The sequence below is a fragment of the Pseudopodoces humilis genome, chromosome 22 (assembly GCF_049639895.1).
Source record: "Pseudopodoces humilis isolate 2021_Gansu_Grassland_sample_001 chromosome 22, ASM4963989v1, whole genome shotgun sequence".
NCBI classification, from domain to species: domain Eukaryota; kingdom Metazoa; phylum Chordata; class Aves; order Passeriformes; family Paridae; genus Pseudopodoces; species Pseudopodoces humilis.
The window spans coordinates 83369-103528 of record NC_142221.1 but is presented as its reverse complement, the minus strand read 5'-3'; the positions used below and the strand labels follow the sequence as shown (position 1 = coordinate 103528).

Genomic DNA, 20160 nt, shown 5'->3' with positions numbered 1-20160 from the left:
TTTGTCCCTTAAAAGCTGTCAAAATAACCTGTTCCTGTAAGCTTTTGTGTATAGGTTATTCCAACTAGTATATGACAAAGCTTATTTTTTCCACCTGTTGCAGTTTTGTCTATGGGGAAAAAGAAAATTTGTACCCACTTGATAGATGATAGGGATCTTTTACTTGGATGTGCCAGGTGTTTGTAGCATAACTGAATTGTTTGGAAAACATTAGGTGTTTGCTCTTTGGGAAGGACTGAAGAGAAAAATGGGATTTGCCTTTGTGTGGGCATTCTGGTACCAAATGGGCAAACCTTTTCCTTGGATTTGTAGTACTGTGAAGTGCAGTTCACTGTTTTTTTAAGAGTCTTTAGGCTGAGTGTGTGATTTTCAAAAGATTTCATAGTTGATCTGTCTTTCATACTGAGAATCTCGGCAATCAGCTTGGATTAAAGTCTGTGGTTACAGAATAAAACATCCTACCAGCAGAAAAGTACTAATATCCAGTTATTTCTGGCTGTGAAATCTGACAGTTGTCTTCAGCAGGGTAATGCAATTGGCAAGGAGTGTTTTGAAAGACTTGGCTTTGAGAATGAGTGAAAATACTATAAAACATCTGATTATAGAAATTAACTTTGAGTCAGTGATCAGAAATTCAAGGTGAGCAGAAAGAGATAAGAATGTGCCAATCTTAAAAAGGTAAACTTCGAGAAATCAAACATTGTTTTTCCAGACAGAGTACAGTTCAATTGCTGGATTCATTTGCCACAAGATCTTTCAAACCCAAAAGTTAAAAAAGGAAAAGTGTTTTTGTAAGAATAGCAGGAAGAAGAAAAAATTGATGGATCCAGAGAAAAAACATTGTAAAGAAAAATTACCAGCCAGACTTAAACCTAAAAGTGTTTTTATAAGATTTGTCTCAGGAAGTCCCTAACCACCACTTGCTGCTGACAGGAAGCAACATCTGGAAAACAGCTATTGTACCTTTGCCTTTTTTCTATAGTCTTTTTTGAATCATTTGCTGCCTTTTGACATTGGATAGCATATGTTTAAAAATGTTAAAATGCATCACTCTTAACGCTTCTGTAATGTATTTTTGTAAAACGTAAATCTTCTATAATGTATTTTTCCTGATTCATGGGGAAAGTATTAGGAAATAGCTGTGTTTCGGGGAAAAAAATTAAAAAAAAAACAACTGACAGCATTCTGGAGAAGATCTGATTTGTTTAGGAGGAAAGCTTTGGTAGAAAGTTCCAGGCAGCTTCAAAATGTTTTAGCCTGTTTCAGTGGATAACGAAATGATTTGCGCCAGTCAGAGATAATTCGCGGTACAGCTTCTTGAATGTAATTCCAGTTGAGCTCTTGGTAACATTTTCTTTCACAAACTGGTATCTTAGTTTTAAAGTTGCTTGGGTTTTGCTGCACTTATTGATCTGTTTTTCTATATTTGGCTTCATTGCTGTAGTGACAAATGTGGGATGATTAATTCCAGTGGTTGAATAGGATGAGGTTACTCAGGAAAGACCGTGGGATCAACATCAAATTTTAATTTTGTTCAGTTGATGTTGCTGGGGCAGATTCAGCCAAAATAAGGTGCCTTCTCTAGCTCTACATTTTTATAAGGTAAATTTTGCTTATATCTCATGATAAAAGAGATTACTTGAAGTCCTTGCTTTATTCATAATTAAAATCAGGGTCTGTTGTCTGCTTATACATACAGAGCCTTCCTGCTGCAGCGAATTAGTCTGTAAAACTGCTATGCTCCAAACTTCCCTTCAATAATAGAGATGCAGGTATAGGCTAGCACATTTATCAAACTTGTCGTAGAACAGTAGAATTGTGGCTTGAAGAGACCCCTGGAGATCATCTGGTCACCTTCTGTGGAAAGCAGAGCCATAAATTAGGTTGTCTGGTGTCTAGTCAAGCCGTATCTTGAATATTTCCAGGAAGAAAAATTGCCATCCTCCTCTGGGAAACCTATTTCAACATTTAAATGTACTCACAGAGAAGAAATTTGCTTATATGCAGATAGAATCTCCCCCCATCACTTCTTGACCTGTTGCTATAACTCTGGAGAGAGTATTTCCATCTTGCCTGTGACGGCTCTGTAGGTACTGGAAGAGCAGTTAGGTTCCCTTCCCGCCCCTTCACTTCTCTAAGCTGAACAAACCCAATTCCTTTAGCCTTTTTTCCTATGACAAGCTTTCCAATCCTGTAATCGCCTTGACAGCCATCTATGGAATCATGTTGTAAATGCGTAAAGTGTCTCTTGAGACATTTTATAGTGAATACGTTTCTGTATTACAAATCACATGTTGTTGCCTTAGCAAAGGTTTGTCTTTTTTTTTTAGAGTATCCAAATCCTACCAAGGTTAACCAGCATATACATTTGATTTTGTAGAAAAATTTTCCAGCCCTTAATCCATGGAAAATATCCAGTCTTCTTGAAACCAGTGATACCACAAAACAGTTGGCTTTTTTGCCTATGAGCTAATCTCCTAACAATGGTGTCTTTGGTTTTACAAACTGCTGACTGTAGTAATTTGGACTTTTTACCACATAGTTAATTGATAAGTTACTGTCCCTCTGTCCTCTGCTTTGTTTAGTGTGATACAACCACACTACTGTATGTAGGAAAATGCATTCATAAATATAGTTGTCTACAAATTGGAAACATACCCTTGTTTCTTCTTGGCTCTCCTATCAAACCAGTGTCATTATTCAATTTGTGAGCAGTGAAAATGGAAAATAATTACTTTCCATAGTTTCTCTTCTATTACGTGTGCCACTTACTACTTGTCTTGCAGACCCTGCTTCCTGTACTGGAGGAATGCTCCATGCCCAGGCATCTGTGTTACATGGCAGCCTATGTGCATTCAGGGGCAGACCCTTAACAGAGCATTGTGCATGAAAAGATACATCAAGTATGCAGTAGTGGTACAAAACCAAAGCTATTTTTTTGGTTTGTTAGCCCTACTGTTTTACAGTATAGTTTTATATTTGTTATACAAGAAGTTTAAAAAAATAAAAAGAAAAAAAAGACACTGTTAATAATGATGCAAGTTTTCAATCTTTATCTGCACAGAATTTTTTATGATGGGTTTTGCAACAGTGTATATTTGTGAAACAGTTTTAGGTGCTGTAAGTTTTGGATTATACCTTGTGACTGCAAATTGTCATAAACCCACAAAGAGACTTGAAATTCTGAATGGTTAAGAATAGATGATGCTGCTCAGGTCAAAGAAATCTGTGACAGAACAGAGAACTTAAATCCAGGCTTTCTAACTTGCAGGGAAATGCCTTAGAAAACAGATTTCTCTTTGTTTCTGTTACTGCTATTTAAAATAATACCTGCCCAGCTTTTCTCATTAGTATAATTTTGTACATGTGATTTACTGGACTGAAAGTGTTTTGTCTTTCATAGAATGTTATGTCAGTCTTTCCTAATGAGGAACCAATTGCACACTGTAGCTGTTCATGAACATTTTAAAGCTTACATGCTCCAGCTCAGCTTCTTCAAAATTGAGTGAAACTGAATAACCTTAGCTTGGGAGTTCTTTTCTTAAGACCTGTTTGTTAGTACCCATCAACTCCTACTGTTTATCTACTGTTTATCAGTACTATCTGCCTCAGTGCTGTTTTCTCAGAAGCCTTGAGTACTGAATAAAGAAAATAATAGAAGCTTAACTTTAAATCAAGGCACAAGTACATAGACTTAGGTTTGCATCCTACAGTTCTTCATAAATACTTTTTTCAGTAAAATTTAGTCTTGGAAATTGTTGTCTGGTGGATGGAGCGCTCGAAGTGTGCTGTCCTGGTGGCACTGACTGCTACATCTGAAGTTTACTTTTTTACCATTATAATGTGTCCATCTCTTTTAACTGCTACTAATATTACTGCTTTGTTTGATCTCTCCACTAGAAGTTTAAAAGCTTGGTGTTACAAGTATGGTTTCCTTTTGCCAACTTAAAAATAATTGGTCCCCTTTACACAGGGTGATTTTCATTAATAAATGTAGTCCTGGATTATTTGGCCAGGCTTTTCCTTAGCATGTGTTGTTACTTCCATGGGACTATAAATGAATGAACGCTGTTGTCTGCATACAATATCCAGCTGCAAAATTAGTTCTGGTGACAATGGAGAAAAGTGAGTATCACTGGAAAATGACACTTGCCTGTGGAAGAGACTGCCTATGAGCTCACCCTCTGGAAAATATCCCGATGGCCTCACATCCTAGCTTTTTTCAGTGCACAGTAGCACAAATGTGAGCCAAAGTTTGAAAAGCTAGTGCTGTGTGTTTGCTTTGGCATGGGGCAACCCTGAGGCTTTCCTTTGAGAAATGGGTCTTGAAATCTTTTGCTGAAGGGAATAATTTTGTCATTCCTCAGTGCAAAATAAGCTGATTCTTATCTACACCTACTATCACATCATATTTTGAGAAGAGTTTAAAATATCACTGCCCAGGTTTAAAAAAAAAATCGTAAAAATCTAATTATCCAATTATCCTTCTTGCTTTAAAGGAAGAGAGGGAGAGGAACAATATGGAAAAGGTGTAGCTTGGTGTATAATGTGTTCTTTTTATATTCTAGCATATTACATTCCGTTTAATTTTTTTGACATCTATCAGTTCAGGTTTTTTCTTCCTGCACCCCACTACTTGCCAAAAACCCATTTCCTTACACTTTTATTTGGAATTTACAAGGCTTAGGCTAACACCATTTAATCCTTTTTGGTGTTGGTCCTCATCTGTATGTTGTCCTGGAAAATAGATTATTTGTCCCGAAAAGTGCTTACAACCACTGCTACAGAGTGGAAGTGTGTTTGTACCTTTAATATCAATGAGAATAGCTTCAGACTTGCTCAAAATAGCTGGAAAGTGGCCTTGACCCAGGCTGCCATAAGGCAAGTTGCATTGTAAAGGCTGTGAGCAAATAGAATTTTTACAGCCATAACTCTAACTACGTTTTGATATGCCACTTGACAAGAGGGTACAGTGAAGAGCTGCTTTTTGGAACCTCAGTCTAGGTAGGATCTCTAGGCCATTGCAAAACCTCAGGGTCTCAGGATTTGCTCAATGCTAAACTGCTGCAAAGCGATGCTAACACTAGGGAAACTGGAGTTCTTCCCTCACTCTGAGGTGAAAGGTGCCTGGTCCATGCTGGCCTTGTGTAGGTGTTAGGATCTCTCATGTGTGTGGATGATGGCTGAAGCAGTTCCCAGTGTGGCTTAAACCCTTATTCAGATAAAGTTCAGAAAATCTGAAAATAATAATTGAGGTTGTTTTTCCCCCTCTGAAATCTAAGACTGGGATGTGGAAACAAAGCAGGACAAAAGTGCTGTTTATGTTTCTCTAGTATGATAAGTGAAATTAAGTATGAGATACAATAAACTGGTATGATTAATAGCTTATCTTCACAAGAGTGGAAAAGGACAAAGAAAGAGCAGGTATTGCTGCCCTTGACAAACTTGTAGAAAATTGTCTTCTAATCACATAAAATCCTACTTTTTTTTTCTTTTTACCTCTCTGCTTTTGTATATATTTTGATAATCTAGGAAAGCAAACCCTAATTACTCCCTCTTCCTTTAAACTCTCTTATCCTTTAGCTTGGGAAATTACTGTAGCTGAGAGAAATAGTATCACATTGGCATACTTAATCAGTAGGTCCAGTGGGGAAGCCCTTGAGCCTACTAGGGGAATTTCTGGGCACATGCCCTGGAAGAGTCCACCACAGGCTTCAAGAAAGCCTGAGTGGTTAGGATGAGACAAAATGCTTCTCCCATGGTGCTGTGAACACTAGGTAAATTTACCTCATCCCCTATAGTCAGTGACATTTGCCTTGCCCCTGTGCCCCGAGACTATTGGCCCCTGACCCTATACTTAACCTGAGACACTGCAGGAAATTGGGGTCTTTCTGTCACTGGATCCCTTCGGTGGGATTGCAGTAAACCTCTCTGGAATACCATACAGGAGGCCCTTTCTGTCTTTCTTCACTGACCTGTCCATGGTGTGTGTGTGAGTTTTTTTACGGTGACTGCCTGTGCCAACCCGAGTGGCTTTCTCAAGAGATGCTTTGGACTGGTAGCAGTAACAATATCCATATGCCATGCTGCTACAGTTCAGAACTGCAAACTAGTAATACAAATCACAAAAACAGAAGGGTTTTGTTTCATTTTGTTTCAAGAAAAGAGAACAAATAAAACAATCACTCAAAACATTTGTAACTTTTGATGATACCTCATTCTGTCATTCTAGAGGTAGAAATGTGCAGAGAGAGAGAAATGAAGATAAGTTGAGAATGGTTTTTCGAAAATGCTTTTTGGGGTAAAAGCAATAAATACCCCAGGTTACTCTTAAGATAAAACTTTTAAGGTAGTCTGAGTCATATGAACCTCTGCTTTATAAACTGTGCTCATATTTATGAGATATATTACTTCTTCAAGAGAGGATTTTTAATAGGGGAAGAAAATTTTTGAAGGACTGATCTGTGTCATTGCAGAAGGTTAAACTAGACTGTAAAACTTGACCTGATCTCTAAGCATCTTTTTTCTTTAACTCCTGCATGACTGGAAATTCCCATTGGTTTGTATGTTGTTCAGTTGTTAATCCAGCTCTATTCCACTCATTTACAAGGTCTAAATGGCCCTTTTTGTTTTAGTGGGGTTTTTTAATTACCTTTGGTCACTGAAGCACTCTCCTATTTATCATATCAGTGGGTCTAATGGGCATATATGGTTCTTTCATAGTCCAAATTCACAGGTTACTGGGGACTTGAGAGACAGTTTATGGCTTTATGGTTTCCAAGCAAAACATTTAACAGTTCATAACAAACGGAATTTGTTCTGGCATGTTGCCACCTCTTTGTCTGTCTCTTCGATGTCTTTTTAATGACATGTCATATGATTTCTTCATTCATTCCTCCCTAAGCAGTATAAGGCTTTTCCAGAATGCATGAATGAATAAGGTAAAAACCTAAAGAAATTGGGTATTGCAGCCTGGCTAAGGCTGGACATAACACAGCATGATCCAATGAGCAACATACTGATCAAGATGGCAGAGATCTGAAGAAACAGATATGTGGTGAGCTCAGCTTGAGTGAGAAAAAGTCTTGCAAGAGATTTTCATAAAATATTCCTGAGTCTCAGGGCAGAAAAGTTAATGGAGATCTTCCACACTGGTGGCAGACAAAGGAAGCATTGCAGTGGTCTCTGGTCATGGGAGCCAGCAGCATTGTCTCCCCACTGTCAGCACCACTGGCTGGGGCAGCTCTCACTCTTTTTTTAGTGTCCTTTTTATGATCCTGCAAATTGCTCATTGTAGGCAGTAGCCTAAGTACAAAATGCTTTTCTGTCTTTTTAAGGGGATAGAACTCAACCAGTAATTACAGAATTTTTCAAAATGCAAATCCTAAGCTCTCTTTTGTTTAATGGGCCCAGACTGCAGTGGGGGTAAACAGCTTCTGGCTGCTATATTAATTAAAAATTATGCAACTGTTTCTGTTTGAAACACTAGATGAATTGGTTGATTGATTTGTTTGTTTCAGGAATTTATCTCTTGGATTTAATCTACATTGATTCTGCATATCCTGCTTCAGACAGCATAATGGAGAATGAACAAAGATCCAATCAAATGAATAATATTCTCCGAATCATAGCTGATCTGCAAGTATCCTGCAACTATGGTTGGTAAATTTTGTTATGCCTATCAAGCCTTGACTAAAATTACTTAAGTGCAAAATTGTGGAAGCACATTTTGGCCCTGAGGGAACATAAGAGGCTAATGTTGGTAGAGTTGAATGCTAGTAAGTGATGTAGCTTCCACTTCTGTATAGCTTCAGTCTTAGCAGTAAATTGGGCAGATAAGCATGTACTCTAAATTGTAAGAGCTGTAAGAGAGGTTGTGTAGAGTTTAGTTACATGTGGGGTACAAATGACATACTTTCAAGTTCAGCTATTGCATTTGGCTTATATATTGTTTCCACCAGAGGCAAACAAAGACAATTATCTTCCCTTTACTTTGCAGCAGATATGATGTCTAGAGTGTGGAATGTGTTTGTTTGGCTATCATTTTGTTGTTAGCGTCTTGGTGATATATTTACAGAATGAAATACAGATATTTCCACCAATACAGCAGTTGTTCAACTGTGCTAAGATTTTGCACGGATGTTGCTCCTGGATGAAGTCAGGAAAATGAGGGGTTGTTTCTTTTTGTTAACAGGATTGTACTCTAAAAATAATTTCTACAGTTCTAGCCTGCTAGTGAAGCTGTATATCAAGAAAAGTGCTGGTTTTGGTGTCTTAATGAATACTCAGCATACTCTTGGTGGCTTAGCATGACTTTTCATTGCTTAAATGTATAACAAGCTAGAGTGCAGCTAAACAATCAAATTCAGAAAATTTAAATGCTGCTGTTTTGGAGAGCTTAAAAAAAAAAAGATTGGTAGATTGTGAAAAAAAACAAGGTGAGATGTTAACTGTGTATGCTTAAGTATCCAGCCCTTCTCCTTTTTTGTCAGCTTTGGTATTTTAGAGTATTTCAAGGTAGAAACTAGACATAATAATGTATGATACTGATCAGCTAGATTATTCAGGTGTCATTTCCTTTTTGTGAGTTTCATTTTGTCTCTGAATACTTTGGATGATAAAAAAACCTCACGATTTCATTGACCCTTTCTTTTTTACAGTTTTGGTAACTTCCTGCAGTCATATGCATTAATTTTGAGTGCTTTTGTTAAAATCTAGATTAAAATTAAAATATAACCTTGAAACAATATTCTGGGATAATGGCTGCCTTTAAAACAGTTACCTTTATGAGAGCACAGAAGTTAAGTTAGGTACTACAAGGCATGTTCCTGTCCATGATCCATGTGTCAATAGGTTTTTCTGTCATTCTGAACTTAGTGTCTTTCATTCTTGGTATTCTGCATTGTAATTATTAATTAGTTATTTAATAACTTTTAAGTCTCCTCAGTTCTTGGACATATGAGACCCACTAATGCCTATGGCTGTAGGCTTTAATTTTCCCAAGAACAATGAACAAAAAAATTCAAGCAGGTTTCACAGCAGATAATTTTTTTCCACTAGCGAGATAGCATCTAATAAAATCCACCAGCTGTCATGATGATGAAATGCATCTGTATTTTCTTTAATAACTGAGAGCATCACTTTTGCTCAGTCAGGTCTTTAACACCTTTTTAGAATCAAAGTAGTATTTCTGCCCAATTTATTTTTTAGGGAGGTTCAAATTCTTTTTCCATGAAGGTATCGTAAGAATCAGAAAAAAAAAAAACCCTGAAAAAATAATAATTTTGGATGACATAAATGTTAATGTTTTTTGTTTGTTTGAACACTCCACAGATCATCTCACAACACTTCCCCATGTGCAAAAGTATTTGAAGTCTGTCCATTACATTGAAGAACTTCAGAAATTTGTAGAAGATGACAATTACAAGTAAGTATTGTTCTTTTCTTCAGGCATTGGGAAATTTAACAGAAAGATTACTTAGTCATTAGTTTTATTAAGAGCTGAACCAAAAGCCCATGGCAGAAGATGTTTTAGCGTGTTTTCTGCTAAGTAAAATTCAGAATGACAGTCTTTCTTTATGACTATAAGCAGATTTACAAAGTGAAATATACTAGTGAAAAGCAACAGTTCAGAATAGATGAAAATCTAGTCTTTATTCTATGACATGATTGTGTTCTGGGAATTTTGTTCAGTAACACTGAAGTCATCTCCGAGGCGTCCAGCATTGGCTCTGGTATTATGACTAATACATTAAGAACATCTACCAATTTCAAGTAATTATTTTTAATAAGTTAATACTTACGATTTGGGTGTTTAAATTTTGGGGGTTTAAGCATGTTAAAGCAATGTTTACAAAAGACTTGGAGAAGAGTTAACTCACACAGAAGTTTGAAGCAGATGCCAGAGAGCACATTGGTGAATATGTGAATGTGCTCTAGTTAAAGGAAGTGATAATCCCTCGCCAGTAATTCTGAAAGAACTAGCAAAAATTAAGTCATAGGCTAAGAAAGCAAGGTTTTAAATAGCTCAGCCAATCTAGATGCAATGCTATGCAATTAGCTGTTGACAAATAGAGTAACTTTTTAGGCGTGCAGAATTTGAAGTATTCAAAGCAAACATATGTTCAGTAATACAATGCTAGTATAAAATATTTTAGCATATGTTTTAGAGAGCAAGGTTGGTAATGAACTTCCTTAAAACCAGTCTTGTTACCAGTTTTGTTAAATACTTCAGTTAAGAACTTTGTATCAGAATTTATGTGTATTTAGACTGTTTGCTAATAAAACAGTGATGGAAGGGTTCATTGAAACAGAACTTGGTTTGGCCATCACAAAGGAAGAATCTGATGACTAAAATGATAGTGACACAAACCCCAAAATGTTATATAATTGTTCTAACATTGGTTTATGGTGTTGATCAGTAGATAGCTCTCACAAGTGAGATACAGCCATGAAAGGACTTCATTCTTCCCTACTGCCTGTCAAATATAGTGTTTCTATGAAAAACTAGAGTTGCTTATACTGCTTCAGAAGGAGCTGGTGAGAGCTTACATGGGGTATGTTTATTACATTGTATGCAATTTTAGGATACATATGTGTGTATATTACATTGTATACAATTCTGGCCATACATGTTTGCATGTTTGAAGGTTTAAATAAATGCCGGTACAATCAGATAAATAAAATCTGTCTTGTAACAGCAGATGTAAAGAACTAGGTTGGATTTTAGCCTAGGAAAGGAGAAGTTTGGATAAGAGAATCACAATGTATAAACACAGCTGGAAGAAAATGGGGAGGGTGAAAAGAAATTTAAATGAAATTGTAATGATATTGAATTGTAAGGATAAAACACATAGAAAATTTTAGAATCTGAATGTTGAAATATGGTTTGTAACTATCAGAGTAAAGGAATTATGGAACCTCTTCTTATTTGGAGTAGTGAGACAAATAATTAAATAGTCTTGAAGCTGAAACCTGATCAGTTAATGAAGTGAAGGCTACCAGTTAGTGTTTGTGAAAAAAAAAAAAAAAGAGCACATTTAGTAATCAGAAGACTCTGCATTACCAGTGTGGGGTCATCTACACGTGTGTGAAGAGTGGCCTGCACCAACCATTTACATTTTGCTGCAATTAGTGCTGGCACTGCTGGCATACAGATGCAACCTCCTGCTGAGATAGAAAAAAAGGTGTCATCATAACAGAGACAGAACAACCCATGGTTTAGCATAACATGAGTCAGACAATTTGTCTTTTGGATTTTGATTATAGCTGCAGTTGGTGGTAACTCCAGCTGTTCCTCTGGGCCCTGGCTCCTGCTGAGAGGCATGCAGGACTATACCTTGACCAGATCTGTTTATAGGAATTCTTGTGATGAATGCCTGTGGAGCTTTGTTTTCCCTGAGAGAATAGTTCTAAAAGAAAAAGCATTCAGACAAGGTGTTCTTTTGGAACTTCTTAAAGTATTATCAGGGCATGCTTCAAATAGAGATAAAATGTCTAAAATTTGTCCCCTTGCTTAGGCTAAGCTTCAGCAAAAGAAGCTGAAAGCACTGGGTCATTCACTGCAGAAGCTCGTGCTTGGTGAAGATTTGAGATGTTTGTGCTGTTGTGTCTGGTTGATCACAGAGTAGTGATGTTTCCATAGGAAAATAATTTGGGGGAAAAAAAGAAAGTGTTTAATGTTTTCATAGCAAAATTTATCTGCTCCATGGAATTAGAATTCCTGCCAGAGTACTGATGATAGAACATGCAAGTACTTCCTTTACTCAGTCTCATGACATTGTATATGTTTCACACACAGACACATGGTGCAAGAGATGCACATTTACCATGAGCAGTGCACACAGCCTTTGAAAAGGTCAAAAGTCCAAGACTTTTGTTAAGAGTAATCTGTGATTTAAATCTCAGTGTTAAAATTTAACAAATGATCATTATTGACTAATTTCCCACACGCTTCTGTGTTTCATTAAAGTTGTGAAGACAGAGAAAAATTAAACTAAGTAGTCACTGGTAAAGGTAAAGGACTGTAATTAGTGGAGGCTTTACAACACCTGGATTGGGTTAAAGAAACTGTTCATATTGTTCAATTTGATTTTTAGATGGCCATTTCCTGATGATGTAACAGTGTTAACACCATGTATGCAACAGCTTATTTGCCCAACAAATGAACTGTACCATTTCAGAAAAAATTAATTAAACAAGTGTTTTCCATAAGCATATGATACCATAGCATAATACTTGTAAAAACTAGAAGCAATTACATTTTAAATTTGAATATTAATGTAACTTTAGCAGCAACCTTGCTGATAATGTGTAGTGAATATTTTAACAGAAGGTGGGCATGATATATTAGTAAAGGCCTGTCTGCACAAACCATCCTTTGGAATAAGTCGTGATATTAAAGGCTAAAGTCCTTGAAACTCTCCTGCAGGAGAGAGAATAAAGCAAAACAATATCCTTGTGTACAGGAGAAAAAATGTAAACCTGTGTGTATTGGCCAATGGTAACTTGCTTAGCCCACAGACCCTATAAAACCCTATAAAAGGTGTGCTAAAGATAGAAATAAACGGTGTTCACTGATACTTCTGTGAACAGTCGTGAATAGCTGGCAGTCTCTCAATAATAATGCTCAAAGATATTGAAATGTTGTCGTGGTTTTAAAGCAGTAACTAAAAAAATTACTTATTTCTTGCTGTGAGATATGGATTAGAGCAAGAGCAAAACAGGCTTAAAACTTAAAAAGGAATAAAGAAAGTTTATTAACAAACTACAAGAATAAGAACACCAGAATAAACTTCCAGAAAACCCTTTTTATCCCCTACTACCCACCATTCCCTTGTTCACATGACAACATAGAGACAAAAACTTTGGAACTTTGGTGTTTAAAACAGTCCTAATTCTTGCTAGAGTCTTTTCATCAGTTTTTGTAGAGAAACAGAAGTCTTCTTCTGCTAATCTATGGAGTTTCTCACAAGAAAACTATTTCTATTATAGCTTTTTATTTTTCTGATGTCAGCTGCCCAGAAATCTGGTCATCAGTTCACTCCTCCCATTTCACATCACTCTGAGGTGTGTATGGGCCACGAGTCTAGGGATCTCATTTTAAGGATGAGTTATTCAAAGGCAAAAGTCTTCTTCATCTGTCTTTGTGAGCTCCACTGGAAAAACAGTTTTCTCATTGCCCCCCAAGGCTTCAAATTTTCGCTTCACTCTGTTCCAGCAACTCACTGTATCACAATTACTCTACTTTTTACTCAAAATCCACACTTTGAACACTCTATTCCTCCCTATATACTCTGTCATGAATTAAAGGAGTTTTTTTCAAGACCTTATTGTCCATCTCCATAGCTTTAACAGAAAAATATTTCAGCTTATAAAGCATCTCCTTATTCTCTACCTTTCCTGGAGCTTAATTCTTTTCTTTACTGTCTCTGATAGTTTTATAAAGTCTCTTTACATGTTAATTACTCTCTTTTTCTCTCTCTGGGTAAAAGGATTAATCTGCAAGTCTCATCTGGGTAATGAAAAGGTTGAAATCTTGCCCAGGCTTTGTAGATGGTTCTGTGATCTCTGCCGGAGCAGCAGCTGGAGCTGTCTGCGATGGAAGATTCTTCATGGCTGCTCTGGAGAGTGTGGTCACTGTCTCAGCCTGCCGCAGCTCAAGAGCTTTTTTACCTTTCTTTCCTCGGCAGTCTCTGGTGAATTCAGTCCCAGCAAAAACTGCAGCCGAGCCAGGGACCGGCCTGGCCCGGCCAGAGCCCGGGGCAAGCCCCGCAGGCCCCATCTCCCGGCCGGGAGCCGCGGCAGGCCCAGCCCAGCCCCCGCCCGGCCGCATGGGCTGGGCAGGGAACGGGAGGCCTGGAGCTCTGTTACCTTTCACAGCCAGGAAACAAAGAGAGACAAGAGTGCTCTGGCTTTACATCTTAAGGAGGTGTTTACAATTTGACTTCACTTTTTAATGGTCAAAACTGCTGTCAATTCTTAGAAATGACTGTTAATTGGTCAGGAGGAAAGACTCCCATCAGCCACCAGCAGCTTCAATTTCCTTAGCTCCCAAAACCACCTTAAAGGTAAAGCCACCCCATGACAAATGTCTTAAAGATAATTTAATACTTCTTTGGATTTAGTTATTTGTGAGATTAATTCAATCAAGGTTAGTGGTTTTCTTTCCAGGCTTCACAAAAAGGAAGCAAGTGGAAAGGAAAATCTGGACTAAAGTCACAAAAGTTATTAAAAAGAGGGAAAGATTTGAATCTTACCACAGGAAAGTTGCTGCAGCTTATATGCATTGGAGAATTTTGATCTCTTTCTACCATGTTTGTTTCATCAAAATAAAACTTTTTTTTTTTTTTTAATTAATTTAAATTCATCAAAACTCATCACATCTAGCCTTAAAGAAAACTCTCATTCCTCTTCCATTTTTGCACTTGGTAAGAAATTTTTGGATTTTGTTTTGATTATTTGATTTCATATTTTCCTCTCAGTTTCCCTTAATGGATCCTTAGTTTCATAGGATTTTCTGGTCCCATGCCAGAAGAAACTGTAAGCCTCAAAAATGTGGAGAGTACTAAGTTTTTAGAGTAGGTAAGAATATCTTCCATCTTTTTCTTTGCAGTGACTGCTCTTTTTGAGCCGGGGACAGCATTAGTGCTCTCTGCAGAGCACTTCTTTGGCATGAAGAACAGAACTATCTCAGTACCAGGCTGTCAGGGAGAGATGCTTAAACAGTTGTCCTAAAATATATTGGCAGAATCCCAACACACGTTTTGCCAAATGAGAACCTCAATTACACTGGAAAGGAAAATACGGCAGCCACTTTATACAAACAAAGCTTTTCTCTACAATTTTTTGTGACAGTTCAATTGCTTCCTTTAGGTTTGTGCTTGTCAGCAAGTAGGAATGCTGCAGAAAACCTCTGACAATGATGTCATGTTCTAAAAATAACAGGTCTTTCTTGTTCAGCTTGCATACTGTTTTCTGCAGAAGCTGCTCAGTTTTAGCAGTATGTAACATTGTGGCACAATGCCACATCCTCTCCTAACCAGACATACCTTGCAGCTATTCATATGCATTTTTTTGCTGACCTTTTGGCATCATTAGGTCAGGCCTTGTATTTTCAGTTGTTTTTTGAGTTGTTATTTGTATTATAGTACTATTTGTCTGTACAGGACAAGACAGGACAATCAGGCTTCTATTTATGCCTGTAGTTTAGTTCTTCAAAGTATATTAGGCAATATAGTAATAAGATGACTTACAGAAAAATTAGTTCAAATTTAGGTTCAGAAAGGCAAGATGCTATGGGAAAACATTAGGGGAAATTTGTAGGCAATTAGAAGGCTATACTGACTCCTAACAGTGCAGATGGAGTCCTAGCTGTACCATGTTAGTTCCAGTCCGGTTTCAGAACTGGAATTAAATGGCAGGTTCTTAGTATTATATTATTAGTAATGTAAGTAAATGTAATTTCCCAGCTTTGTTGCCCTTTTCTGGGCATGCCCAAGTGCCTCAATTTCTTTCCTGCAGTGAGGTTCCCAGAGCTGGATCCAGGATTCAAGTTTTGGCCTCACCAGTACAGAGGGGCAATCACTTCCCTAGACCTGCTGGCCACAGTACTTTTGATACAGGCCAGGATGCCATTGGCCTTCTTGCCCACCTGGGCATACACCAGCTTATATTCAGCTTCTGTTGACCAGCCTCCCTAGGTCCCTTTCTGCTGGACCACTCTACAGCCACTCTTTCCCATCCTGTAGCAATGCATGGGGTTGTTGTAACTGAATTGCAGGAACCAGCCCTTTACCTTGTTGAACCTCCCATCGTTGATCTCAGCCTGTCTCAGTCAATCCAGCCTGTCCAGATCCTTCTGCGGAGCATTCCTACCCTCCAGCATATCAACACTCCCACCCAAGTTAGTGTCATCCGTGAACTTACCGAGAGTGCACTTGATCTTCTTGTCCAGATCATCAACAATGATATTAAATAGGACTGGGCCTGATACTGAGCCGTGGGGAACCCCATCAGGGACTGGCCCCAGCTGGATGTGGCACCATTCCCCACCACTCTCTGGGCCCAATCATCTAACCAGGTCTTTCCCAGTGAAGACTGCATCTGTCCATGCCATGGGCTGCAGCCTCTCCAGGAGAATACTGGGGGACACTTAGGGACAGTATCCTTACAGAAAAAGCTTCCAGCAATCTACTGTTGCTTGACCTACTGTCATAGGACCTACTGTTTAAATGTTAGCAGGCAGCCCAGAATGTTCCAGATATGCCAGACCCATCTTGTTTGGTACACAAATAATGGTCAGAAATGCCCTAAGGGGCAGCTTTGAGGACTGCACTGCTTTGTTAAAACTAACATGATCCTTGTTTCAGCAAAGAGGAGTAAGTTTTGTTCAGCTTCCTCATGGAGCAGCTAAACTTCTGTGTGAGACTCTTCTTTATCTTCATTCACTTGCTTGATATAAGAAAAATTGTGTAACAGTGGCTGTACTGTTCTAGCAATAGTTCCATCCTGTACTGGGAGAGCATACTTCCATGAGAGAGAACTATGTTCAAGATTGACTCCCCATTTTATTTTCTGCATTGTGTTAGGTTCCTCTTTTCCTGCTTACTGGGGAGGTTACTTTAAAATGAGCTGAATGGCCCAGTAGCAGAGTGTTATTTAAAACTAGGTTGAAATAGAGGTCTGTGCATCTTACTTTCCAGAGCAAACCTGCCCTAACATGTTCCAGAAAATATTTTGAGTATCAGGCTTAAAAGAACCAGAAATTGTTCAGTCATCTTTCTACTATCCAACAGCAAAGCCTTCACATACTCTTCCTGTGCCTGTTCTGTAGAAGCTTTGTCTTAGTTTAATGGTAGATTGGTATTTGTTAACTCAGCAAATCTCTATGCTGATTTTTTATCTAGAGATTTTACTTTTAACTTTAGTATAACCTTAGATTGTTAATACTAACTCCTCAGTTTTGAAATTTCTGTTTCTTGTGAGCAGTTTCTGAGGCTGATATCTAGGATTTATCCTGACATGTCTCTTAGCTGAACTCTTGCAAGTATAATTTTGGAATGTTGAAATTGTCAGCATTTGAACTATGCACTAAAACAACGCTTCCTTACTATGGTAAAGCAAAGATTTATTTTTTTTGAAAGTAATTCCTGAAACAAAAAAGAAATCCTAACAGTATTGTGATATTAGATTAATATAGTGACTTCTGAGATGAATTTCTGATGTTTTACAGCAGCAAACACAAAACAGTGTCTTTATGCCTTATGAGTGGTTTATTAGGCATGCTGGAACTAAGGTAGTTTTTTAGTTAAAGTAATGCCAGTGGACAACATTGGACAGTCAGCTGTGAGAATATCGTTAGGTGTGTGAGGATATGGATGATGCATGTTGGTGGTAAGCACATCAGGTCTCAAAGTCTGCAGTGATCTCTTGAAAGTATCACTCTAAGCCTCTCAGGGGCCACAGGTTCTGGCTCCAGGTGTCCTTTTTGGGAGACACTAAGCATGTGTGTGCATGCAGGGAACTTGTGCTTCTCCATGGAAAACAGTGTCAGAGGAATGGCAAAATTGAATTTGGGTGATGACAAACAAGCCAGGACTGGTTGAAACTGTACTGACTGTCAGTATGTCTTCTTTGAAATAAAGAATATTTTTGATTGTTTCCAGCCTTCTGGAGGAGAGGGGAAATAGAAGAGAAGGTGGCTCAGGAATGACATTTCATTGTCAGAATATATTCCCTTTTCTCAACAGTTTAAATATAGCATGTCAGCATGAGTATTTTATATTTACCAAAATATATTTAGGCTCGCATTTATTTGTTCTTCTTTTAATACATCCTGTATTTTTGTAGGTTGGAAATAGATAAATTGCATTCTAATTTTTCTTGAAACATTGCAGAATTCTGGCATTATGGAAGTCGACGTCCAAACTGTCAGAGACTTAGGGCTAAGCTTCAGAGTGCAGTTTAACATAACCAAACAAATAACCAACATTATCTAACTTCACATATTCTGGGGAGATGACCAGTGGAGAGTGATGTAATCTCATTTTATAGCACTGAAGACTCATCTGTTGCTCTGTTAGTGAATTTCTAAGTGCAGCACACAACACATGTGCTTTCTAGTTGGTATAATCATAGCACATCTCTCCCTAAAACCTTGTTAAAAGCATAAAGGTGTTAGGTCTTTCTTCCTGCTGTTGTGTTCCTCTTTTCTTCTTTACAAGAATAATTTTATACAGACAGAGAGAAATAGTATAGTGCAAGTAGTTGCATGGAAGTTGATCTCACTTGCTTTTGTCACTAAAGAAGGTGTAAGAATGCACTTGCCTTAAATCTGTTATCAGGTCATAGCACTTCCTCTGATGTACATATTCCTAGGCAGTATTTCACCTGTGCTGTTTTTCAAACATATAGGAGTTGTACTGGATCTAGGAGCTTGATGCACAGTAAGCTGATGAAGTCTATAAAAATTGTGATGTTAGACAAATTATTTCTGGCCTTATCAGCTATGTGAGGTAGTCCTGTCATTCTTGCTATAAAAAATATGTTATTCTGTAAATAGTTATCTGAAATTATAAACTGGACCTGCTTAATGAGCACAATTCAGTTCAGCATGCTTAGCAATAAATATGGTCTCTAATCTTTACATTCAGATTTAAATTAATTTTATTCTAACCAAGCAAAAAATTTCCAGGAGGAATGCATTACAAATCACATCATTGTAAAATAAAGAAGCTATTGGCTTGCGTGGACTGAACTACAATCATATCTTTTAGCAGTGGACTTATTAGATGAATGTTTCCACAGTGAACAAATAAACTATGGCTATTGTCACAGAGGACTAATAAAATGGAGGACCTTCTGTGATACAGGGTAAGAAAAGAGCTTCAGAGATGAGTTTGTCAAAGCTGGCAGAAACTAAAAAAGCTATTTTCACATGTGGGAAAAGACCAGTAACATCTCCCTTGTACAGACAGACACAGAAGAAATTGGCAGTTGTGGAACAGTGATGGGTTATCTGAAGGAGGGATTATGTGCTTCCATTTGGAGAAAAACTGAAACAGTGTGAAATGCCTGCTTTTCCTGGGAACTTTGGATTGTCAAATATGGACTAACCCAGTAAAATGGGCTTAATACCCAAATTTCTTTGGATCCTTTGGATTTATGCCTATTTGATTAAAATTTACTTCACAATGTAGTACTTCATGCCTTTTTGTCAGACTGGTACAGAGCAAAAGACCCATGAATGTCAAGTTAAGACTGCCTAAAGTTGAGAAATGGCAGAAGTCATGTGCATTGGGAGATTGAGATTTGTTGGAGTGCTGAGAACACAAGAGTGAGTGAGTACATGATAAAACACATAGAGCAAGGCAGCATGGCATATACTACTTTATTCTAATTACCTTCTTTTACTATTGAGTGTCACTTTGCCCTATTAAGCTTCTTTTCTGTAAGTCACAGTAGCAAAATAGTTATTTCTGTGTGCACATTTCAACATGGTAACAGTAAATTCACTTTCATGTTTAGAGGGAATAAAATGTTAGGTTTGTATCTAAATTACTAAGTTTTTGAGTTTTTTTTCCCAAGGTGAAAGACTGTATGAACTTGCATTTTTAAACTGAGAGAGAGAATCAAATAATGATTTCTCTTTCTGCTTTCATAGACTTTCCTCACAGTATCTGTCTTGGTTCTGACAGGTAGAGATTTACTTAAAAAAATTATTGTTTTGTTACATCACAGAATAAATATCTACACTTCCAAGAAAGTAAAATTACTAGTTAGCACTGCCAAAATAATTGCTTCTTCAATTTCTTTCAACTTTAATTGAGAATTTTTTTTTTTGTTAATTTCTCTAAAAACTTGTTTTTCCAGATTATCTTTAAGAATTGAGCCAGGTAACAGCTCTCCTCGACTGGTTTCCTCCAAAGAAGATCTTGCAGGTATAAAACAACATTTGAAAATTTGAGTAAGGAAATAATTTTAATTACAGAAATCCTCCACTAAAGTATATGGGAAAACCCAGAGGTACATCAGTAGCATGAGTCAACAAGAAAGATTGCTGACTTGTATAAAAGCAGTTCCAGTTCAAGGGATGTCACAGGGTGTTTGCTAGTGTTGGATCAAGTGTCAGATTGTGGGATTTTTTTTACAAATGCTTGC

General features: G+C 37.5%; 1 protein-coding gene across 4 annotated transcripts in view; it reads left to right on the top strand.

Annotated features, from left to right (window-relative positions):
- RALGPS1 (Ral GEF with PH domain and SH3 binding motif 1) overlaps positions 1-20160 on the top strand; it is an 82680-nt gene that overhangs the window by 41056 nt on the left and 21464 nt on the right. For all 4 annotated transcript variants that reach the window (XR_001331894.2, XM_014257987.2, XM_014257988.2 and 1 more), the window contains 3 exons: positions 7521-7658; positions 9334-9427; positions 19873-19940. Coding sequence is in view for 3 of the 4 variants with exons in the window: in XM_014257987.2 (XP_014113462.1) it covers positions 7521-7658; positions 9334-9427; positions 19873-19940 (300 nt within the window). In the remaining variant the exon portion in view is untranslated. The remainder of the gene's footprint in view (positions 1-7520; positions 7659-9333; positions 9428-19872; positions 19941-20160) is intronic.